This window comes from Callithrix jacchus, chromosome 13 (assembly GCF_049354715.1).
Source record: "Callithrix jacchus isolate 240 chromosome 13, calJac240_pri, whole genome shotgun sequence".
In the NCBI taxonomy this organism is placed as follows: Eukaryota; Metazoa; Chordata; class Mammalia; order Primates; family Cebidae; genus Callithrix; species Callithrix jacchus.
In genome coordinates this window covers 22,790,438-22,816,843 of record NC_133514.1, presented here as the reverse complement: position 1 = coordinate 22,816,843, position 26,406 = coordinate 22,790,438, and the positions used below count along the sequence as shown (strand labels likewise).

Here is a 26,406-nt window from a genome sequence, read left to right as displayed (position 1 = left end):
GGAGGCAGTAGCTCATGACTGTAATCCCAGCATTTTGAAAGGCAGAGGTGGAAGGACTGGTTGCCCAGGAGTTTGAGACCAACCTGGGCAACATAGTGAGACACTGTCTCTGTTAAAAAAAAAAAGAAGAAATACTGATTTAAGGGCTAAAAATTACTACTAGATATAAGTAAGATGAATGAAAATTCTGATTAAAATTGGAGAAAAATGTGTAACTGTGGATAAAAATGGGAGAAGTAACACTTAAATCAACATTTTACACATGTCGATTACAGTATAATTATGTTCATTAATTTAGGGTACAAGCCTATGATATTATTCAGTTTATTTCATTTAGGGTCATAAATGGCTAGTGAATGATTAGGGCCACTCTGATCTAATTTCCTATTCTAATGATTTTCTCTTAGCTCTGGTGTTCAATTTTAAGCAAGTAGATAATTTAAAAAATCTCTTGTGAGGTATTGGGAACTTGGATATATCATTGAATACATATACTGGAACTTGAAGATCACATATGCCTGATCTCTTAAAAACTATTATCTCCAAGATACCATGTGATGGCCTACTGACAACAGTTCTATTAGTGGTCTTTTATACTGTGAACTGCTGCAGTGTTTGGAATATTTAAAAAAAAAAGTGCTTGGCCTTCTCTTGTACAGATACACATCATGTAAGAGTACCTGTACTGTGTGACAAACACAGAGGATAGCAGAGAATCCTTTATGCTAGATTCCAGCATTATACTATACAACCATAATTATGGGTGAACCCACTAATTTAGCAATGCTTAAATTATCATAAGGATCGGTAGTAGGACTACAACAGAGTTACAGAGGATGAGCTCTTACTTTCCCATAGCCTCTGACTGCATACTATTGGGATAATCCAAATTAAAACATATAAAACAAAATCCAGAGGTCTGTCTTAGTGTTCTTTATAGAAGCCCATTTTATAGCCATGTTGACAATCACATACATGCTCACATTTATTTATTTAAGAATATAATAAACCATTCAGGTCTATTTCAGCAGGAGACCATAGTCATCACACCACAGGCAGTCTCATAACAGTTTCAGTAGAAGTCAACACATCCCTATACAGGTCATATTAAAGGGCTTTGAAGACACATTTCTCTCTAAAGATAATGCCTTTTAAAAAACAGTGAGGAGGAACAAGCCACATTGGAAGACTTATTGGAGCCAGACAATTTGCTAATGAAGGATGGGGTCAGACTCTACTACGTCACAATGTAAGTGGGTGAAGAGGAAGCCAACATATTTCTTAAAGTCACACTAAGGTATTTTGCCACCTGTCCCCTGCCATATTTTGAGGAGAAACTGTTATTGCCAAAGTCTCTCAATAATGTTATGTCACATGGGAGACAGGGAGGTAACAAGGGAGGAGGGCAGTGGGGAACGGTTTGAGGGAGAAAGCCTGATGTCACTCTCAGTGGGTCTGGACATAACCCGGAGAAGGCTGAAATGACACCGAGATCCACCTCCTGAGGCTCTCTCTGCACATTATCAAACACATGAATCTCAGTTATAATCATCTCCATCTCCAGCCCTAGAGTTCTGTGATCCTATGATTCTATTATTCCATTTTTAAACCTGTGGAGTGGGAGTGTTTCTGAGTACCCTGCTCACACAGATGGTGGTGGGAAGAATCTCAAGAATATGTTGCATGTAGTAAATGCCCACTTCACTACGTAATCACTCCCTTCACATTTCACACGAACAAAGATTATATTATCTTCACGACAGCTGCAAAAACACGAGTGGTTTAATGGCAGCATAGCATCAGCACATGTATGTGTAAGAAACATGAAAGAAGAAATTTCTCTTCATTAAATATACCTGGGGCTAACAACTCTAAACCTCACATCAATGTAGTATAATAGGACCAGGTCAGACTTGTACATCAGCTCCACAGATTGGGGATTGGGGGGAGACCAGAAGAGGAAAGGCAAAAGGAAGTAACTGAAAGATAAAATCATATACAATTATGAATATAGAGATACAATATCTCTATATTCCTGATGTTCTAAAAATACCCTCCTCTGAAAAATCATCTTCCAAGGCAACCTTTCTGAGACCAAAAAAAAGATCGATATGCCAAACAACAGTTTCCCACAGTCATCTCATTTTGACTACTGCTTTCACCCATCTCCTCCACAATCTGGCTCTTTACAAAACTGACCCACGCCACAGCATCTCTGTATCTGGAGTTCAGGTCCCGTCCCTTTCACCTGATCGCACCTGATTCTCTTAGAGCCATTTTATACTTCTCATTACTTTCTCAGTCGATCACTACACATTAGACACTGCCACATCCAATTCTGTTGCCTTGCCACATAGCTGTCAATAAGATTGAAGTGGTATATCTTTACCTTGTTCTCCTTAGCAGAAAACTCTGAGGAGTTGGAAATTTTCATGGACTTTGACCTGTGAGACTGCCGCCGGATAGAATCCTCCCGGGAGTATTTCACGGAACCTGAGGTCCTCACCCGTACCTTGCTGGCACTCTGAACACTATTCACACCAATCATTTTCGAAGGTCAACTAAGGAAGGGGTTTGGAGAAATAAAAAGGCACTTTCCAACCGTTCCAAGGCTCTCACGCTGGAGGAACTCTGCGGGGTTGTGCCTGAGCAGCTCCTGAGCGCTGTGATCCGCGTTAGCTTAAGAAGCACCAGGCTGCTTCCCCCCGCATCTTCAACTACCCTGTTTGCAGCGAGTCTGATTGTTCCAGGCACAGCTCACGTCACTGGCTGCAAAGAGGAAAAAAAATGCAATCCACCCCTGCTACTCGTCTCTCTTTTCCACACACACACACACACACACACACACCCAACCATATTCACACACTGGAATAAATGGCAATTGGCCAGGCAAGCAATTCATTAACATTCCAAATGGCAACACTATTTCTCTTGTGATATTGTGCAGTAAGCTCATTAATGTCAACAACAAAATAGAGATACCACAAATAAAAGTCTCAAGTATCTGCAAGGCACCATGTGGGGTGGGAACGGAGCTGAATTTCCAAAAGGAGGAAAAAAAAATATGGATGGACGTCAAAAGGCTCAATTAATTAAAGGCTAGTGAAACAATGCAAGACACAAAGACATGTCAATGATCAATAATTTTCCTTTCTTTCCTGTTTCAGGCCACATACTGTTTGACAGCAATTCAAATTGTGTTGCCATTTTGAAGATTTAAATGTGTCTTATGACCTTAGACTACGACAGCCAGATATTTAAACAGAAATTATGTCACTGTATGGCAAATCCAGAATAAAAATGTTCTGTTACCTCTCTAGGAGACTGAGAAAATGACTGGGGGGTTAGCACATGTTAACTTTCAAGATGGCTCAGAGTTAGACCAATAAAGCTAACTCCAGACAAGAAGGAACAGGCATCTTTTCAAAAGCCATAAATGTTCTCTCAGTGAGCACAGCAATGTGCAAGCCTCTGAGTACGAATCACAAACTGGAGATTACTAGAAAACAAGACCATTTTAGCTCCTGACATAGTAAGCAAGTTTTGAGCATGAGACTCAGGATTGCAATGCCTCACTTATCTGGCATCCCAGAGGTAGAGGTTCAGACACCACATTAGCATCTTCTCCAATTAAGGGAGGCTTTCGTATTAGCATAAATAACAAAACTTAAACATAGTTCATAAAGACCAATCTGGAAAAAAAGGTCAGCCTCAATCCATCCCGCCCCTCAGATCTAAACTTTTCCTTTATAACTCAAAACTTTATACACATTTTTTTTTTTTACAATGTACTGTTCAGATTTTGCAATGTACTGATGTTCTTGAGCATTATTTGATGTAATTTAAAAAAATGTTTTAAAGTAATTATTAAATAATAATGACTAAAGTTATGTTTTAAGGTAAGGTAATTGCTTCCCTCTACTGTCAATAGGCCCAGGAAAGGGTACGATTTGAGCCTTGGGTTCTGTTGTACCCTCATAACAGGGGCTTTCTCCCCACCTCCTTTAGATTTTATTTACCCTCTATCTCCTATTTCTAAAGCACTTGGTACTTTTTTTTTTTTTTTTTTTTTTTTTTTTTGAGATGGTGTTGCTCTGTCACCCAGGCTGGAATGCAATGGCTCAATCTTGGCTCACTGCAACCTCCTCCTCCCAGGTTCAAGCGATTCTCTCATCTCAGCCTCCCAAGTAGCTGGGATTAAAGGCACCTGCCATCATGTTTGGCTACTTTTTTTGTATTTTTGTCTACACAGGGCTTCACCATGTTGGCCAGGCTGGTCTTGAACTCCTGACCTCAGGTGATCCACCTGCCTTGGCCTCCCAAAGTGCTAAGATTACGCGTGAGCCACTGTGCCCGGCAAGTAGTTGGTACTTCTACTGTGCTATAAGGAAGACAAACACATTAATATTGGTAAAATTTTATCATCTAAAATAATAATATATTATAGGTTTTGGAAGATCTCGGGCTCTACTGTCCTTTGAGGTACATTTTCCTCTCTTCTTAGGAAACTGAAGCTAGTAAATAACTTTCTTATAATTAAGAAAAATTATGTAAAGTTAGTAATTTACAAAGCATGTTCCAAAGACATAAAAAGTGATGTGCTGTAGCAGTAAAATAAAATTGATCACTTGGAATAAACACAGTTCTAACTTAAGCAGATGATTATTCTGTGGGTGAAGATCTTCAGTTAACAAAAGTAAGCCTGAGGTGGAACAAAGTAAGAAACTAATAGCATAATCAAGATAAAAATTCAAAAAGTCCTGTGTAAAAGACATGAGAGCCCCCCTCAGTGTGGGGCTAAAGACAGCACTGGCTTAAAAGAAGCACGTCCTTTGGATATTTGCCAGTCATCACAATGATGAGTTACAAAATATCTCCTGATGAACTTTATTTTCTTGTGTCCACCAAAACAATTAGATTAAAAAAAAAAAAACCAACTAAAACCACCTAGTAGGATGTACAGAAATGGAATCGGATACACATAATTTCTGGGAGGTTTAGCAGGACACTGTGTTTACTCAAAGACTGCTCAACTGATGTTACTCCTGTACTGTCCCCACTAATAACACTTTCGATGACCCGTTTAACACCTAATACTTAACAGAAGTCACTTGTTCTCTCGTTTTGATTCTCAACTTGACAATTCTGTGAAGTGGGTGGAGGTAATACTGCAATCACCACTTTACAGATGAGGAAAGTTGGTTCAGGACACGATCACAGAGCATGCATTCACATTCTCACATCAGGTATACAAGGAGCCACACCGTCTCCCTGACACTACAGCTGTCTGCATTGCCCAGTCCTTTTAAAACCTGTAATGAGCCTCTCTGCAAGTCAGGGGGAGAAAGCTGTCTTCTGCTCCTGACTTTTACTCTCTGTTCTAGAACACACATTTGTATGTGGACAGAGTGAAGAGAACCCCTAGAACGCCACTAGCGGTCTCAGGCTTCACAGCAGATGACTCCTGCAACATATATGAGTGTGTCTCAAGAGGTACCTGAAAAAGCTGGCCAGACCCCAGCATCCAGGGGCCCTTGGGGCTCATGCCTCACCCTACTGATGTAAACTTCATCCCTACCACTTCTCACTTCTCCTAACTCTGTCAGGCAGGCCTGACTCTTCATTCCAGGTGATTGTGTGGGACTTTAGCTTCCACTCAGCCCATGCATGGAACGCAAGCTTGCCTCCTTTCTGAAGCTTTCCTGAATGACCCTCCATCTGCTGTCCTTGTGCCTGGAACTCTGTTGCCCGATCCTGATTCCCTACTTACTTGGCTTCTCACCATTCAGAAGTTAGCTCAGTATCTTTTTTCAAAGGGACCTTCTGTGACCATCCTTCCTTAAACAGTAGCCCTGCTCCACCCCTAGTCATTTTCTCTACCAAAACCTCCACTGCTGTGACTTTAGGGTACTTGTAGCTGTTTGAAATTATCTGCATCTCAGAGCCGACAACAGCACCTGGTAAAGAGCGGGAGCTCAGTGACCACCTTTCAAATAAAGAAGCTTTCCATCGGCTTTCATGTCATACAACTTTCTTTTTGGAGACAGAATTTGGCTCTTTCGCCCAGGCTAGAGGGCAGTGGTGCAATCTTGGCTCAATGCAACCTCCATCTCCCAGGTTCAAGCAGTTCTCCTGCCTCAGCCTCCCAAGTAGCTGGGACTACAGGCACACTCTACCACACCTGGCTAACTTTTGTATTTTTAGTACAAGCAGTTCTCCTGCCTCAGCCTCCCAAGTAGCTGGGACTACAGGCACACTCTACCACACCTGGCTAACTTTTGTATTTTTAGTAGAGACAGGGTTTCACCATGTTAGGCTGGTCTCGAACCCCTGACTTCATAATCCGTTTGCCTCAGCCTCCCAAAATGCTGGCATTATAGGCATGAGCTACATGATGTGGTGGCCCAGGCCTATAATCCCAGCACTTTGGGAGGCTGAGGCAGGCAGATCACATGAGTCCAAGAGTTCAAGACCAGGCTATGCAACACAGTGAAATACCCATCTCTACAAATAATACAAAAAAAATAGCCTGGCAAGATGGTGAGTACCTGTAGTCCTCGCTACTCAAGAGGCTGGGGTGAGATCATCTGAGCCCAGAAGGTTCAGGTCGAAGTGAGCTGTGATCAGACAACTGTATTCCAGCCTTGGTGACAGAATAAGAACTTGTTTAAAAAAAAAAAAAAAGAAAATTGAGCAGATTTTAATTTTTCTGAGAAAATAAATACAGTAAATATAGAATGAACTTTTCCCCCAACTATACAAAAAAGCATACAGTGAAATTTGTTTCCTTCCCATACCAGTTTCCTGCCCAGTCCCTCTGCCCAGAAACAAGAACTGATCCATTTCCTATGCATCCTTCCAGAGATGATGATAATCTATCCACATGCCTATGCATTTGTGTGCATGCTCACCCATCTATTTTCTTCTCATGGATTATTAATGGAAGCATAATATATATTTTTGCTATTTTTTTTTTTTTTTTTTTTTAGTTAGAGTCTTGCTCCACCACCCAGGCTGGAGTACAGTGGCATGATCTTGGCTCACTGCAACCTCCACCTCCTAAGTTCAAGCAATTCTCCCTGCCTCAGCGTCCTGAGTACCTGGAATTACAGGTGCCCACCACCATGCCTGGCTAATTTTTATGTTTTTTAGTAGAGACAGGGTTAAGTCATGTTGGCCAGGCTGGTCTTGAACTCCTGACCTCAGGTCATCCACCCTCCTTGGCCTCCCAAAACGCTGAGATTACAGGCTTGAGCCACCATGCCTGGCCTATTTTTGCTATTTTAATTTTAATTTTAGAGATAGGGTCCTGTTCTGTCACTCAGGCTAGAGTATAGTGATGCCATCATAGCTCACTGCAGCTATGAGCAAAGATCCTGGACTCAGGTGATCCTTGTGCCTCGGCTTCCTGAGTAGCTAGCACTACAGGCATGGACCTGGCACCACCATGTCAGACCATTTTTTTTTTTTTTTGGTAGAAATAGAGTCTTGCTATGCTGCTCAGGCCAGTCTCAAACTCTTGGGCTCAAGTGATCCTCCTGCCTCAGCCTCCCAAAGTGTTGAGATTATGGGCATGAGCCACTGGGCCTGGCCTTCTTGCTAGTTCTTGCTCTTATCCCTTATCAAGGTCATGTTGCATTATCACACACAAAGCCATGTTACTCTTGTTAATAGCATCATAGTATTCCAGCAGGTGGAATATTTATCAGGGTCTTATTATTGAACACTTAGTGTGCAGTCTTTTGCTACAATAAATAATGATGCAATGAACAATATGCCTGCAATGTATCACATCTTAACGTTACAATATGGTTTTCCAATTGTTTTCTGAAGAAGTCTTATTTTCTTCCTCCTACATTATTTCTCAATGCCCACAATCATGGTATTAGGTACACATGGGGTTCACAACTAGATTCAATATGAAATAATTGCTTCAAAGACATATTGAATGACCCTGTCCCGCCCCATCTGGCTCTGAGGCCTTGACTGTTTATAGACATGAGACAGCCGGTCACTCAGACAGTCCGGCCGGCTTGCCATAAAATAAAAGCAGGCTTCCTGGAGAGAAGCAGCTGTTTAAAGGTACGAAATAACTTTCCATAAAAGCTTTAGCAGAAAGTGAAGGTGACTTCCATAACAAATCAAAATTGCAGGAAAAATTTAATGAAGCAAACTAATTAAGAGGAAGGCTGGAAACAGGCACTTCACCTTCTGATGCTTTCTCTAAGGACTCCATTTGGTAGATAAGCCTGAAAGGCTTCTAACAGGTGACCCAGTTAATGGTCATCAGACAAACTCAACTTCTCAACAGAGTACCAGAGAAATAACTCAACATACTTTTTTGGTGTGTCTACTAGGTACCAGGTGCTGGGGATACACAACACTGATACCATCAGACCCATAACTTTGAGCAGCTCACATTCAGTTGGGGGTGGGAGGTAGAGGAAACAAGAAATTCTGTTGCCGTGATTATTATGATGAGTATCTTCAGAGTATCAATGAACCGAAAGGCTTTCAGATCCCCAGTGAGATTGATAGGAGAGTATCATGCAACACCCAGGTAGATGCTTCCATCTTTGCTAAGAAGATTATCACAGAATCATTAGTAGGAAAAGCTGAAGACTGAGCTATGAACTCTGGAGAGAAGCTAAAGTGGAAATGAATTAAAAATACCAATTGTCTAGAGGTACAATTAGCAGGATACCAAGAAGGGCTAGCAAGGGAAGAGAGGCCTGAGATGTGAAGAGGAACTCAGTCTCAGCTTATTTTCACAACAGAATGGCAATTGTAACATTCAGTTAATTCAAAAGGCTCTCAAGGCGGTCCCCAGTTTCCTCAGATTACATTTGCTGGTACAGAAACAGAGTAAAGTGACAGAAGGCTGATTTGGGAGAGGGCAGGAGCTCGCCAAGACTTTCTGTCCATGTTTGTCACGTGGCCCAACATATTCAAGAGGCTAGTGCTGCTGTTATAAAGATGCTAATGATTAGTTCTTTCGGGATCATTCATTTGGACTTATTATTAGAGCTGGAAGAGACGTCAGAAATAATCGTCTTCAATCTCTGTATTCTATGGATGACTCCTGAGACACAGAAACAAAGTGACTTGTCAAGGAGGTCATAACTATTGAGTGACAAAACTGAGACTTGTGCCCAGGTTTCTTAATTACCAACACAGAGGTTTTTTTTTTCCCCTCCCATGCTACTTATTTCTTGAAAGCTAAATATTCCACGAACACACATCGTATGTGTGTGTGTGTGTGTGTGTGTGTGTGTGTGTGTGTGTGTGGTTTTAAGGAGCAGGGAATTTAATAGGCAAGAAAGAAGGGGGAAGACGGAAAGAAAAACCTCCCATGTAGAGACGGAGGGAGGCTCCAAAGCCGAGAGATGGAATTTTTTCAGATTACATTAAGGCTTGAAAAGGTATCTTGAAATGGAAAGTTCAAGGCTGGGCAACTGACTCTATAAGTGAAATGGAGGCCGGCCATTCATAAGAACTATGAAAAGGGGACATGAAAAAAATCAACTGTACCAACAGCATAAGAACTGGTCTTGGAGTCCTGGGATATGGCAGGAGGGAGGTACACATCCTTCTGTTCTCTGAGTGCTATTTTTCTTCCATGCAGTAACATGACTACAAAGCAAATGAATCTTCCAGAGAATGATAGCTACTACTGTTTTTAAGAATCCATAAACACATAAATGATCCCAAGGAAAAACAGATACATTAGATAAAAACGTACTGCTTTATCTTTCCTGTCTTCTTTTAGGCATTCCCTGCTGATACTTTCCTAGTCTAGCGATCTATTTTGAACCCCAGCAGATGGTGGTTCTAGGTTCTTCTAACACGCTATACCCCAGGATGAGAATCAGATCCCCCAGATGCTCTAGCCACATGAGGCCTGATGCAGGCTCCACCGCCCAACATCTGAGTCTGCACCAGAACCCTGTTGCAATGTGTCACTCACTAACCCACCAACTTGATGGACACACCAACGCTTTCCTAAATGGGACTCAGACCATTTCTCCCAGAATTAACACTTGGCCTACAGTGCCATGCTACCTTTTCCTCATTCTCTGGTCCCTTATCCTTCGACCCCAGCCTGCTGGGCCAGTTTCAAACACCCTTCCCTTTATTTCCCCTGTTCTTTTTCAGAAAGGTCCAGTAAGGCTTGCCTTTACCCATCTCAACTGGACACAAAACTGAAAAATTTTCTCTAGCAGTGGGAGCTATGAATTTCCTTAGTCTGTAAGGCATCACTAGAATGTAAACTAAATCAGCCTTAATGAACAATCACTATAAGAACTGGAGGTTAGAAGTAAAAAAAAAAAATCCTATGATTTGTACAACCTATGAGGACACATCACCTCGCTCCAGCAGCCTTCAATCTTCCTGGAGCATCACATGCTTTTGGTTCCATCTGTTCCTCAAACATACAAAGCAACAGGATGGGGGAAAAAAATCTTTAAATAGTACCTTCTTATATTTCAAATTAAATAACATTCTTAAGGTAGGGGGAACACCCGTATAAGTGAAACAGTTTTCAACTTGAAAAAAAATCACTTTTTCCCCTCATTGACAAGATTAGTCATGTAAGATGTTTTAGGCCAGAGTCATGCATTAGATTTGCTATTTAGAAGTAGGGACAATGCAGAGCAAAGACAGCCTCTGTGTGTTCATACACTTAACTCTGTGTAGTTGACGATGCCACAGTCAGCTCAGACCTTTCCAACTATTACATGGAAAAGAAACACAAAACTGTGAAGCTTCATGGCCTTCTGGAGAGCAGAAAAACTTACCCTATATACCTGAGGTATTATAAACTCTTCATTCTGTGCTATAAGAAGGTACTCTTAATTCTAGCCTAAAATAAATACAAAATGCAAATACAGAAATGCTATTTCACAGCCCCAAAAGCTGTTCATCAAGATGAGTAAACCAATAATTGCATAGGAGAGGGTGAGTGCTGAGAAAATACTCTGTTTCAAAAGCTAATCCAATAAGCCTGTCCATAATTAGCTCTTTCTAACATCTAGTGTCAACTCAACAAATATTCCCTAAGTGCCTATAATACATGCCAGTCATTGAAGCTAGGAGGGAATAAAACTATCAGAGGTCCCTGCCCTTGTGCTTCACATCAAAGACAAACTATTCTCTAAGTAAAAAACAATGCCAATCAAAGTACATGACCCTACTTGCATTTTTTTCAAAAAAGATTATTTGAACGGAGACAGAGAGCCACATTTTGCTGTCTCATTTTCATTTTTCTAAAGTCCTCTAAAATCACCATTTCATTTTTCATTTCTTTGATTAGTTTGCCTGGTAGTCTGGGTTACTCATGAATTTCTATCAGTCCTTAATAATGTCAAGCCATATTTAGTTTCACCAAAAAATGGTGACCATTTGGTACAATTTAAGAGTATCTGCTATTGTGCAAAAGACAAAACATCTGGTTAAATTCTGTTCAACACTTTAATTTCCCTTGCTCACTATGCCAAGCATGAAGAATAAAATATGAAGCAAAACCAGAGAGATTCCTGCTCCTGATCGTTCTCTGGAAGATTCACTTGCTTTGTAGTCATGTTACTGCATGGAAAAGAATAGCACTCTGAATGGAAGGATGCATAGCTCACTCCTGCCATGTCAAGGACAGGGAGCTGTCACATACTTTTTAGGACTCCAAGACCAGTTTCTATGCTATTGGTACTGAGCTGACATTGAGACAGACATTATTTAATCAATAATTAATAATCAAATAATCCACCAAACAAATGTAAAACAGTAATACAATGGAAGAGAATCACAAGGTACTGCACTCTGGAAGTCTCTAACAGCATTCAGAATGGGCCTGGCCTTAAGGAAGTCTGGGAAGGCTTCCCTGAGGACATCAGGAAATGAGATAGGACCTGAAGAATGAACAGGAAAAAACGAAGGAACAATGGTTGGTGCAAAGGCCCTGTGACGGACGGGTAAAAGGCAAGCAGGGGCAACCAAAAGAAAACCAGTGAGACCACAGGTAGGAGAGGCTGAGAAATATATTTATGAAAGATGATGAGAGGCGTTTTTAAGGATGATGGAAAGCTATCAAAGGGACTTTAAAAAGTAGTAACAGAACGTGTTTGGAATTTTGAGGTGATTATTCATTTTCTTCCTTCCCAGTAAATGACGTTTGCTAGCTGCAAGAATTGTTATTTTGGGCACATTTTCTATATCCAAGCGTATCTTTGGCCTTTATTCTCTAAAGGGCAGTAAACCAAACTATCTATATTATATAGATGTTATTTTAACTCCTCAATTGGTAAGGTCTCTCTGGAATTAAAGGATGGAATACAGAAGTTGGGGAATAATTAAAATTCAAATTTTAATACCAAAGCTAAGCTGTGGGGCTGCAGAAATTCACCACCGGGGTAGAATGTCCAGGTGGGAGTGTGGACTGGTACTAGCTCAACCTCAAGTACATTTCTGAAGGGTTTTGAAAAATCTGAAACTGATTCTGAAATATGTAAAGGCCAGGCTATATACAACATGGTATCAGATGATGAACTTCTTAAATAGAGCAGAACATTACAAAATTTGGAGGAGACAGGGCTATTTCAAACACATTTCCCCCAACTGCTGGTTATCTTGCTGCTACCCCTCAATGAGGAGGAATTCTATGAATCAGACCAGCTTGACACATACAACCTCAAATACAACAAAACAAATCCAACAGTTTTGCTGTTTAATACTCTGTCTCATTCAAATTTCAATGTGGCCAAGCCCCAGATTGTGGTTTCTACAAGGTCAACAGCTCTTAAGGTGGCAGCAAAGTGCAGTGACTATGATCCAAATAGACCTGTGTTCATATTGTGGCTTCATCGTTGACTGGTCAGTGACAATAAGTTACTCAAATTCTCTATATTTCACTTAAAAACAGGGGAAGACCTACTGTATTAAACATTTGTAGATTTTAGGCTACTTACTAAACATCCTGCTTTAGTGGAAATCTTCAGATATTCTCTGTCCCTGTAAGCCGGCAACAAAGGTATATGCCATGTTACCTAAGCCTGGCCATTTGATGCTCTCAAAGAAGCGGCATAAAGACTCAAGAGTCAGTGACAGAGCCCCCTGTTGCAGTTGTGGCAAGCGCAGGATACTAGCCCCACACTTTTCCCATGGAAGCAATGCGGCACTTCCCTCTGTAGTTAGCCTCCTTGGTTCAAGTCTATTTTCCTACTGTGATCCCCCAAATAGCCTCTTCCTCCATTTTGTGAACTATCTGATGACCTTTCAATAGATTCCTTTTTCCTCTGAAGTTCTCGAAGGTCAGTTTCCATGTTTTTGGAGCCAGGAATCCTGGCAATTACAAATGACTTATATTAGATAGTGGAGAGCAAACAGAGATGAAGCATTTAGCACGGCATCTGATATGTAAGTAGCATATTTGTGATAATGGGTAGTAACAGCAGACCCTGAATGCTAGGAAAGATCTGTGAATTTGGGAACTGAAAATAGTCCTGTCCAACTCTCATGAAACAATAAGCTAACTAGAGCGCTTCAAGCCAGTGTTTTGTTTCAGTGACAAAGATTAGAAGACACTGGTACCTACTTAAGCCTGAGCCACCAAACAGTAAATCATCATCAATAAAAGTTCCTGTTCCCTTAAACACCTGCCCATCACTTCCATCTGAGTCCTAACCTGCCAGCCAACTCTCCTCATCTGCTACCACCATGGTGTTCCCTAAGACTCTGGAGAAAACATTCCACAAAACTCAAATTAAGTTAAAAGTGAAGTTCCTTCTCTAGATGGAGCAGAACATTCTCTAGATGGAAGCTTCTTTCATTTCTTAAATAATAAATAAAAATTATTCTGTTAGGCTGGGTGCAGTGGTTCACATGTGTAATCTCTGCACTTTGGGAGGGCAACGCAGGTGGATCACTTGAGTTCCAGAGTTCAAGACCAGCCTGGGCAACATGGCAAAACCCTGTCTCTACTTAAAAAAATAAAAATGAAAAACTATGAAGCTATTTTCATATGGTAGTACTGATTCAAGGGATCCTTGGAACTGGCCAAGGATATGGAGAAAAATTATAGCATAAAAATACTAACTCTGAGATATTAAAAAAAATCGAATACATTTTTATTTAAGAAGGAAGCAATAAATGGAAAGGAAAAAAGAGACTCTAAGACAAAAAGAGACCAGAGTTAGGCTGTGCAATTCCCAAATTCTCTAGGGGTACAACTACTCCTTCACCCTCTTCTTAGGATCCTTAGTCTTCTAGATTTCTAAAGATCCCTAGCAAAGGGAGAAAGCTTCCATACAAAGAACAGCAATGACAAAGGCCTGATGAGAGCTAGTATTACAGTAATATTGAGACTGCTACTTGGGCTGGCTAGGTGAAGGCTGACAATCTAAATTAAATCTTAATCTCTCTTAGAGGAAACTGCAGACACAACAGTCATTGATACCTGACAGCCCTAAATGAGCCTTGCAGACAGGAAAGTGCATGCATGAGGTAAAAAGATAACAGCATCTTTCATGCCTTCTGTCATATATCACAAACCAAGCTATGTAGTATATCAAATACTTTAGAAACAAACTATTAGACTTCTTCCATGTATGTTAGAAGACCCCTGAAGGATTACATAGAACTATGGATAACTTTAATCTATTCCCCCTTAAGGGGCACTTTTATTATGTAATAACTGACACATAAAAAACAATACACACAATATTTATACAAGATATTAGAAATAATAAAGAACACCCTTAAACATTCTTCTAAATATACGAAATAGAACATAATCATCACCATCAAACTTCTTGAGGACACCAATCTCAACTGTTTTACTCTTCCTGGGTATACACACATACTGGAAAATAATTTGGCATTATCTTGTAAAGTTGAATTTGTCTACCTTGTCACCTCACAGTTCGTTTCCAAAGACTATACTCTAGGAAAACTATTACAGAAACTCTGAAGAGATGAGTTCAAAAATACTGTTTGTAACAAGAAAGATTATGAAACAAGTCAAATGGATAAAAAAACAGGGATAACTTCATGTGACTAGAACAGTACCCTCTCTCATTTGTAATGCAAGCTGGTAGTAGGAGCTGAGGGAGTGAACATTGCTGGGTAGACTCTGTGCTGAGCTGCCCAGATGCCCCTTCAGGAATGAAAGGCACATCTAGCCTCACCTGGCAGCTGTCTCTGAGAATTGCCTTGAGATGTAGAAACTGCCTGGCCCAGGATCATGGGAGAGAGGACCTGAATCTGAGGATGAGTCAATGCCTCTTTAGCTCTTTCTACCCACCTCAAGTTGCAGAGCTCGGCAAGGCCTTTGTTGAGACTGTATCACCGCCTGTTCCTCTCTACCCAGTCCTCCTTCCTTTCCACCTCCTCCTCACCTCCATACAACGCAGTCTCTTCCCCAGGGAATTCCATATATGCCAGAAACTTCACATTATCTCGTTTAATACTTATGACAAACATTATTAGATAGATGTGATTAGTTTCATTTTATAGATGGTTTTAGAGAAAGTAGTTAACTTGTCTAAGCCTTTTCAGGTAAGGTAAGAGCTTGGATTCAATCTTGAATCTGCTTGGATCCTCAAGACTATGCTTTTTTAATTACTCTGTGTGGCCTGTTTTACTAAGCAGCTTGTGTTAAGATACATTTCCAGGGGCAAAAAAAAGTGTATTTCTTTTAAAACATTCTTTCATTTGGATATTACTAATTGCATTTTCCCCAGAATTATCAAGGTTTTATGACGTTATAATAAATATCACAGTCACTCATCAAGATACGATGAGCTTACTAGCTTGTGAATACAAATAAAAATACTCTATTTTTATTGTGCTAGTTCTAAGAAATCTGATTCTGATAGGATAAGGGAGTAGTAATGTGCCTCAAATCGGGCCATCATCAGAGCTGGGGAAAAGTATAGAAGTATAGAATAGCACTGTCCGATAGAAGTCTATAAAAGCCACATATATACCTTAAAACTTCTAGTAACCTCATTAAAATGTGTAGGAAGAAAACAGATAAAATTAACTTTAATGATATATTTTGTTTGCTCCATAAATCCAAAATGTTACCATTTCAGGCCAGGCATGGTGGCTCATGTCTGTAATTCCAGCACTTTGAAAGGCCAAAGTGGGAGGATCACTTGAGCCCAGGTGTTTGAGACCAGCCTGGGCAACCTAGTAAGATTCTATTTTACAAAATTTTAAAAAGTTATCATTTCAACATGTAACCAATAAAAACAACAAATGAAATATTTTACATTCGTTTTTCTGTACTAAGTCTTTGAAATGAGGTGTATATTTTACTCTCCCAGAATATCTCAATTTGGATTAGCCAGGTATTAACTGCTCGAAAGGCACATGGGGTGAGTGGCTACAATACCAGGTAGCACAGGCCAGAGGGAGAGGGTAGGAAACAAAGGGCTAAGAATGAGATCAGAGAATTTCTAGCACTTTTACCATCCACTCCCTACTAGCCAACCAAAGTACTTGTCAAGTGATAAGACTCAAAACATTTTCTCTTAAATATGGAGCTCATCTCATTGACAGTCTATTTAAACAAGAGTGCTTTGCAGAACATTAGAGAGAAGTATTTCTTTTATATAGAGTATTAAGGTCTGAGGTCTATGATTCACTAAAACATTTCCTTGCTATCAGAAGTTGACTTGGGAATATTTTGTATTCTAGAATATTATTATTACTTAAAAAAAAAGTCTTAAATGAAGTTCTAAGAAAAGAACATGGCACCTTCTCTCCTCCTTTATCTTAAAATCCCCAGAAGGTCCCAAAGCTCTGCCTGTGATTACGTGAATAACCTCTGGGCAAATATCTATCAATTTTTAGGGGCCCTGGATTCCTCAACCTGGAAATGTGAGTGTTGGATGAAATAACCTATACAGTTCCTTCTGGCATCAATATTTTGTCACTGCACTGCACAGTCTGATTAGCAAATTGTTTTCTGAAAAGCAACCAAAAATCCATTTCACTATTGCATCACTTTTCTCTGACAAAATGTCTGTACATCATTTACCTATTGTGGAAAGCTGAATAATAGTCTCCCTCAAAGATGTCCATGTCCCAATTCCCAGATCACAAGATTTTTATGTTACTCTGTGAATATTATATGTCAAAAGAGAATGTGCAGATGTGATTACGTTAATGCACTTGGGGAGGGGAGAGTTCCCTGGGTTGTCTCAGTTGGCACACACAGTGTTTTTTTAAGAGATAAGGTCTCAGTCTGTTGCCCAGGCTCAAGTGCAGTGGTGCAATCAGAGCTACTGTAACCTTGAACTCATAGGCTCAACTGAGCCTCCTGCTTCAACCTTTCAAGTAGCTAGGTTGACAGGCGCACATCACTGCACCAAACTAGTTTTAACATTTTTAATTTTTAAGAAAATTTTTGTAGAGATGAGGTCTTGTTATATTGTCCAGCTTTGTCTCTGGCTCCTGGGCTCAAGTGATCCTCCTACCTTGGCCTCCCAAAGTGCTAAGATTATAGATGCAAGCCATCATGTTCAGCCTCATAGAGTTCTTATAAGAGAGAGGTTGGAGGTTCAGAGTAAGAGAAGATGGGATGACAGAAGCAGAAGGGAACAAAAGATTTTGAAGGTGGAGAAAGGGGGTCATGAGCTAAGGAATACAGACAGCTTTTAGAAGCTGGAAAAGACAAGCAAACAGATTTTTCTCTCAAGCATCCAGAAGGAACACAGCCCTGCCAACCCATTTTGGACTTCTGATCTTCAGACCTATGCGCTAATATATTTGTGTTGTTTTAAGACAGCAAGTTTATGGTAATTTGATATAGCAGCAATAGCAAACAGATATACCTATAATCATACAAGTAACATCTAGGATGACATATCTATGTGGATTCTTTGCCAGAAGTAGGTGTATTTATTTCAAACTAATCTTTCTATTTAATTAGAATTAAGGATTTCTGTGTTAGCTTTTATATAAGGCAACAATAAAACATAAGTCTCAATAAAAATAGTACTAGCTTTTTCTAGAAAATATGTAGAAACATTGTCATTTAAAATTAACATTAATGAGAGATAGTAAATCTGTATTAATATCAATCCATCTGAAGACCCAAAAATGTAACTCCACTCAACTAGGCTCATTAGGAAATAAATGAAAAGGTTACCTGGTGTGGGAGAGATGCCTTTTTGTCAACCTAAATCCCTTCTTCCTCCCATGGTACAGGGTTGTTTCTGGTAACATCCAGAGACTATTTCTCAGCATCCCTTGCAACTAGATTCCTGCTAAGGAATGTGAGTGAAAGAACATTTGCCACTTCCAGGCCAAGCTTTTTAAGAACCAGTACTCATTTTTACTTTTACAGGCCAAATACAGAAAAATTCTTAAGTCCCCAAAGATGATAAAACCACAAAATGGGCGGGAGGCGGGCGGGGGGAAGCAATCTGTTCACCAGGAATATCTAGCTTGGACAACCATGTAAACAAGAAACAAACATATACTGTGTTTGAGCCAGTCAACAATTTGAGATCATTTACGACAGTAATGTAGCCTCCCAAATGAAGACACCTAGTCACAATCAGGCAAGAAGATGCAACATTTCTTTCTTGAGCTTACTTCCATGTTGATAACAATTCATAGAGTGTAGTATATTTAATGAGTTTGACTAACCTTGTACTCACTTGGCTGAATACTCTATATGAAGGACAGTGCCATTAGAAAATATTTGCTGGAGTGTCTATCATTTCTGGTAAAAATCTCAGGCAGCATAAAGACTGCTGGGCAACACAGGATAAGGAATAATTCATGATATAAAAATAAATTATAAACTTTTGGATAGGCATAGTAGGCCATAGAATAGGTGGGTGGTCAGACTGGGAGAATGTGCAGTTTTAGTCATTACCTGTATTTAAGCCAAAGCTCATTAGGGTTTTCCCAGTAAAACACATTATACAAACAGTAATGAGACCCTTGGAAATATTTTATTTATTATTATTTTTTTGAGACGGAGTTTCGCTCTTGTTACCCAGGCTGGAGTGCAATGGTGTGATCTCGGATCACCGCAACTTCCGCCTCCTGGGTTCAGGTAATTCTCCTGCCTCAGCCTCCTGAGTAGCTGGGATTACAGGCACACGTCACCATGACCCGCTACTTTTTGTATTTTTAGTAGAGATGGGGTTTCACCATGTTAACCAGGATGGTCTTGATCTCTTGACCTCATGATCCACCCACCTTGGCCTCCCAAAGTGCTGGGATTACAGGCTTGAACCACCAGGCCCGGCCTGACCCTTGGAAATAAAACAAAACAAGATAAAAATCAAGCTACAGATTCTGCTACTATATTTTCCTTTCTTTACTAAGCCCACTGGCAAGTGATTAACTTTTAAAAATTACTCTCAACTATAAATTCTTCCCCATGAGCTGTTAATCAACAATAAAATTCCTGGAAAAAACGGATAATGTGAAGCTTCCTCATCTGCAAGAATGTGATTTCAGTCAAATGTTGTTTTCACTTTCCTAGGCTAAGAATTAGAGATGGAACCTGAAATTAGCAACCATCTTTTGGGACTGTCATATTAATATAAAAGATAATATACATTGTAAAAACCAAACCCAGAGAGTAATGCAGCAACTTTCCCTGTTTTCCTTTAAAAACACAGCACTTAATCACTTAATTAGCTATAATTTAAAAGGTACATAAAGTCCAAGAATTTATTACATCAGTTGCCAAAACTAAGAATATTTCATAGATTCCTATGAGTTATCATACACATTATTAGTAATAGGAAAAATGATGTACTTTCTAGAGAATGATTGTTTCTTCAGGATCAAGTTCCTTTTTTTTTTTTTTTTTTTTTTTTTTTTTTTTTTTTTGAGACGGAGTTTCACTCTTGTTACCCAGGCTGGAGTACAATGGCGCAATCTCGGCTCACCGCAACCTCCGCCTTCTGGGTTCAGGCAATTCTCCTGCCTCAGCCTCCCGAGTAGCTGGGATTACAGGCACGCACCACCGTGCCCAGCTAATTTTTTGTATTTTTTTAGTAGAGACGGGGTTTCACCATCTTGACCAGGATGGTCCCGATCTGCTGACCTCGTGATCCACCCGCCTCGGCCTCCCAAAGTGCTGGGATTACAGGCTTGAGCCACCGCGCCCGGCCTCAGGATCAAGTTCTTAAAGCTATAACATACCACTGAAACAGTGAACACTGGTGAGAGGTTATCTCCAATGCTTAAACCTTTCGGCTGCAATTCTATTTAACTAGAACACTATATTTGAGAATATCAACTATTTTCTTTGGGAGCTAAGAATAAGCATAAGCACAACTTGGTTTCTTAGCAGACAGGATGGGGAAAACCAGGAACAGAAGGCAAGCTTCGAGACCTCTATACTCAAAGACCAATGAGTTTCACACCATCACACTGAAGACCAATACATAGAATACTGCACCTTCCTTTTCTTCAGTCTTTTTCTTTTTTTTCATCATATCTTTCTTTCCTTCTGCCTAGGTGTGAGCACACAGTAGAATTGAAAGCATACTGGACTGAGATTCAGAACATTTGAGTGAAGTTGAAGCAATGCCACCATCCTGCAATACAACCTTGGAGAGTCACTTTACACCTCCAGCCCTCAGTTTACTTATCTGTATTGACATTATAATCTCTAAGGTCTTTGGAAATTCACAACTCTATAATCTCATAAAACAGCATTTTATGTATTTATTATTTTGAGACAGGGTCTTACTCTGTCACCCAGGCTAGAGTGCAGTGCTGTGATCATGGCTCACGGCAGCCTCAACCTCCCGGCTTAAATGAACCTCTCACCTCAGCCTTTCAAGTAGCTGAGACCACAGGTATGTGCCAACATGCCTGGCTAGTTTTATTTATTTACCTATTTTTCCTATAGAGACAGGATCACTCTGTGTGGTCCAGGTTGGTCTTGAACTCCTGGACCCAAGTGATCTTCCTGCTTTGGCCTCCCAAAATTCTGAGATTATAGGTGCAAGTCACTGTGCCCGGCCACATGAAACATTTTTATCTTACATACTGTAACTAAAATAGGTTTGTTTTTTTTTTTTGCCACAAGAAATGCTATATATCTTGAGTTGGTATAAATAATTTCAATGACAATACAAGTTTCATTCAGCTTGCTACAAATTTTAAATTCATAAACAGCAACCTACTTCAACAAGTCTCCTTATGAAGCTTACACAATTTAAAATACACCATGTATCAAGAAACCTCTTATACAGAACAATCACATTGATTATCATTAGGGTAAGCTGAACATGTATATTGCAGTCCAGTTAAACCAAATGCATATGTACTAGTCTCCTCATTTAAGCAATGTCTTCCATTGTTGAAGGAAACAAAGAAGTGGCTTCCTAGTAGTGCAGAATAAGTTCCAAGATGTTTAAAGGATATACACATCTCTGTCAAGATGAGCTTTCATTAAATGCATAAATCAGTGCATGTGCATATGCATAATATTTGGTGTAAGTGAATATTTGCTTTAATATTTATCAAATATAAGAGTTTTACCATTGCATAGCCATCAGCTTTCCCAAAGGAGTAAAATCTACTTACAAAGTAGAGATTTATGAACAATATTTCATCTTAGCATTTTTTAACCTAACGAAAAAACCATGAAAATGCCAGTGGTGTGAAATACTATATTCACAGGACCATTTATGGCTCTTGGGATTTTTGCCTACAAATTATGTGAAATTACATGAAAGAACTGAAAACAAAACGAAGCAAAAACAAAACCCCTTTAAGAGTCCATTAGTTTCAGCATTTTACTTCCCAAGGTAGACCATTTCCCAGGAATCCTGGGATTGACTTCAGATACTCTGACTGATATTTACGGCTGCCATGTATTTACATCAATAACTTATCCATCTGTAAAGGAAGGCTGAAATAATCAATTTGTAACCAACAGGTCTTTCTACATGTTTAAGATCATCTTGAAATAGATGGAAATGTCTATCTCTCAGATACACATTCTCTCTGATGACTTCAAAACATCACCTGATTAATAAATCATATTGCAGCAATATATACAGTCATTAAAAAGACAGAGTAGAAATGTCGGAGAACCCCAGCCTAGTTATTAATGTTCAGTAAGGTTCAGTTTTCAGTTCTGTAAAATAGGAAAATTTTAGGTGTGTATGTATGTATGTAGGTAACCTACTTTACGGGTTGTTCTAAGAGTTAGAAGATGGAAACCATGTAAAATGTTAGCTTATTGGTAGAACATCTATACCTAAGTGGTACTCTTTCCCCCACTTTTTTGTGTTTTTAATTGGTGAATCATAGTTGTACACACTTTGGGGGTATGTGTGTTCTTTTGATACATGTATACAACAATGTGCAATGATCAAGCCAGGGTAATTGGGACATCCACAGCCTCAAACCTTTATCGTTGGTTTGTGTTGGGAACATTACAATTTTTCTCTTCCAGCTATTTTGAAATATGCAATAAATTGTGAGATATAGGTACTCTTTATAAGAGGCATTTTATTGTTTTGTGTAGTGCTTGCTACAGCCATTTTCATGTTCTCCTAAAATGTCTTCCTCTGTGTCTTTTCTGATATTATCTTGATTTTTGTGTTTTTGTGAGGCTAGAGCTGTGAGAAATCTTAATGGGAGGAACTCTCCTTATTTGACAGTGTCAAGAGCTAGAAGAAATGTCTTAACTTTTTGGTTAAAAAAGGAATGCAAGAAAAAGAAGGCAATGCCACCAGCAGATGCCACTGCCTTGTCAGAGCTTTTCTCCCTGATGAATTAATAGTCTGCAAAGGGGCAGAAGTTTCCAGTGCATTCTGTGGCTGGAGAAGACACTGAAGCTCAGGGACCAAAATGCAAATGAGCCTGCCACTACTGAACCAATGGCTCAGGAAGAGCCTTCAGAGACTTACACTGAGAGGATCCTCTTCAAGGTATGAAAAGGTGCTGACTGAATAAGCACTTTCATGAGGTGGAAAATGAAATAACTATCCTTCAGTTCTTCATTATCACTAGGCGGCTGTACTCTTAGGGGATTGAGCATTTACTTTTTAAGAAATTTAACCCAAACTTGTAAGCACACAAACATCTAGAAATGTACCATTTTGCCAGTGAAAATAAATCACCCACAGAAAAGAGATCCTATATTTGAGAATTCCCTTGGACATGAAATTCTTTGTTAAAGTAAGTAACATGCAACTGACTTCCACAGAAGACTGGATGACTGCAGTACAATGGATGCTATTAATATTTCTAAGAATATGGTTGCTAACTTTTATCTTTTTAAATAAGAAAAAATAACATGAATATGTTTCTAATGAGAATATATAACACTAAGCCTGAAAGTATTCATTAAGCCATGGACAGAAATGGATGCAGTTGAATCTCAATGCTATCATTTTCATAATTTGTCCTGAAGTATATTTGACCATGAATTTCACATTAACCAAAGCACTTTTAACCCTGAAAATACTGCAACATCACTGATTTGGTCCTAAAATTGTGGTACCGCTTCCAAAAAGCAGCTGATCCATCAAAAATGAAAAAAAAAATGTAACTTCCTGGCAGATAAGATCTTTAAAAAAGATGCCAAAAAGATGAAAAAGCAAGAACCAAAGCAAAGCATACTGTACCAAAATGCTACTTCCCAATTAAAACCAGATACATTTCTGTCCTCTCTTTAAAACACTAGTACTTCTAGACCATTTGGCAACTAAAGGGTAACAAAAATGCCATAGCTTCATACAACCCTCATTTTACTGCTACTGAAATAAAAATCTGCTTTATTCTGGACATTTATTTTTCTTACTAGACTCTAAATAAAGAATCTCCCTTTACTAGAGAACCAGTTCTAGGAAGATGAACTTAGACAATGGGAACCTTAACTCTGCTTATAAAGGAAAATAAGAGAACATTTTTCATTTCTTTTTTCTTTTTTTTTGACACGGATTCTTGCTCTGTTGCCCAGGCTGGAGTAAAGTTGCGCGATCTTGGCTCGCTGCAACTTCCACCTCCTGGGTTTAAGTGATTCTCCTGCCTCAGCTTCCCAAGTAGCTAGGATTACAGGCACCCACCACCACACCTGGCTAATTTTATTATTTTTAGCAGAAATGGGTTTCACCATGTTGGCCAAGCTGGCTGGTCTCGAACTCCTGACCACGTGATCTGTCAGCCTCAGCCCACCAAAGTGCTGGGATTACAGGTGTGAGCCACCATGCCTGGCCCAGTAAGAGAACCTTATTTTGAGTTTCCACCTGAGTTCTGCTAAGTTGCTGAGATACTTTCTATCTGGTTCTATTGCTTCATTCTTTTCATACTACCGTCCTACAATATGTTTTTGTCCATCTTAGGATAAAAAATTGAAGGTAGAAAAATAACATGTTAAAAGACAAACCAGCAAAAATATAAGCAGCATATATGACATGACAAAGGTAATAATAATGTTTAAAATAAAAATAAAAAGATTTTGGAGATCAATTGAGAAAAAGATGAACATCTTAATTTAAAAATTGGAAAAAATAAACAGGCAACCCGAAAATGAAGAAAGCAAGTTTTCCATAAACATAATAAAAATAAAAATTAACTAGTACTAAAAATGCAAATAGAGACAATGAGATACTATTTTCATCTGTCAGACTGGCCCAGAAATAGTACGGAACACTCTTCCTAGATGACAATTTATTATATTAGTAATACAATGAAAAGCCCAAAAAAACTGCATTCATTCTTCGACTCAATAATTCTTAAGGAAATGAAAAACGTTTAGTTTAAGCAGTTGTTGAAAATAACAAAAGTTGAAAGCAATAAAAATATCTACAAATGAGGGACTAGACCAGGCATGGTGGCTCATGCCTGCAATCCCAGCCCTTGGGGAGGCCAAGACAGGTGGATTGCTTGCACTCAGTAGTTTGAGATCAACATGGCATAAGACAGAAAAATTAGCTGGGTGTGGTGATGTGTGCCTGTAATCTTAGCTACTTGGGAGGCTGAGGTAGGAGGATGACTTGAGCTTGGGAGGCAGAGGTTACAGTGAGCTGAGATCAGGCCACTATACCTCAGTATGAGTGACAGATCCAAACCCTGTCTCAAGCAAAAAGGCATATAAAATGAAATATAGTGGTAAATATTAAAATTCTGTTGAAATACATGTTGATACATAAAGATATTTTTAGTATACTAATTGGTTAAAAAAAAAAAAGAAAATCACAGACACTTAAATATCCACACATAGGCTGTCTGGATAATTCTTCTTTGGGGAGGAGTTGAGTGTGTTCTCCCTGTGGAGGGGAATGAGTACTCATGATCGAGAAAGTGGAATGTGGTTGCTGTACTGCTACTACAAATGTATTTTGGATATGGAGAGAGAACATTAGTGATCAAGAGTATCAAAAATACTACTTTTCACAAATATCTACTGTACATCCTACTCCCAAGGTTTCCCAAAGACAGCTTCCTACTCCATTGATGTTGACCACAGCTAAGTAACTTGCTTTGGCCAATGGACCATGAACAAACAGAACCCATGTCCCATTCCAGCAGAAGCTTTCAGTGTGCTGTGTGGGTTGGCCCAGCCTCCTGTTCTTCCCTTCTACCACAGGAAGGGTTTGTCAAGGAGAAATTGCTATTTCAAGATGTATCTTCCAATGAGAAGACACTTAGAGCAGAGCACTGCCACACCCATCCCACAGCCACCAAAAATTGGAAAGGGAAATAAATGCCTGTTTTAACCCATTAAGATATTAGGGTCCTTTGTTACTTAGAAAAGCTGTTTAGTAAATACACAGTGTAATACTATTCTGTAGAATGTCTTTATGGAAGAATTTTTCTCTTGTTTTGCTTATTCATATTCCTAAATGTTCTACTATAAGTATGTATTACACATATCCACATTAGTTAAAAAAAATCTTAAAACAACAGGATAGGTCAACAAACTAAAAGGAATTGATTCCAACTTGACTGAGTACAAGCCAAATAATACTGATAGCAAGAAATACTACTGTAAGCCAAAGAAAAATAGCAAAAAAGCCATACAGAAGAACACTGGTGGTGCCCATCCATGCATAATCCAGGGGAGAAAAAGCTGGATATATTTTTTCATCCAGCTGGCAATCACCTAGCAAGGAGATGGATATAGAAGCTGTAACTAAGGAACTGTGAGGTTTGTGGTCCTTTGGCAAACTCATTCTCATTGGAAATGGCTACATCAAGATGGCTAAGCTTGATGACATTAAACAGTCAATACCTCTAGCTTCCTTTGTCCTGATGCCACAGCAGCTAAGCAACCTTCTTAGTATACCATATTATATGGTTTCTTAGTTACCTGTTAGGAAAAAATGTCCTGGTTAAATCAACTTAGATAGCATTTATTTAAATTAATAAATGGGCATTGAGATTTAATTATTATAAGGGAATGAGGGA

General features: G+C 39.3%; 1 protein-coding gene across 17 annotated transcripts in view; it reads right to left on the bottom strand.

Annotated features, from left to right (window-relative positions):
• PSD3 (pleckstrin and Sec7 domain containing 3) overlaps positions 1-26,406 on the bottom strand; it is a 553,221-nt gene that overhangs the window by 147,287 nt on the left and 379,528 nt on the right. Inside the window, exon 1 of one of the 17 annotated variants that reach the window (XM_054243783.2) lies at positions 2,390-2,719. The exons of the other annotated variants lie outside the window; for them this stretch is intronic. Within the exon in view, the coding sequence (XP_054099758.1) occupies positions 2,390-2,548 (159 nt within the window). The 5' untranslated portion in view covers positions 2,549-2,719. Of the gene's footprint in view, positions 1-2,389; positions 2,720-26,406 lie in introns of those variants that run through there. 17 annotated transcript variants of the gene reach the window in all.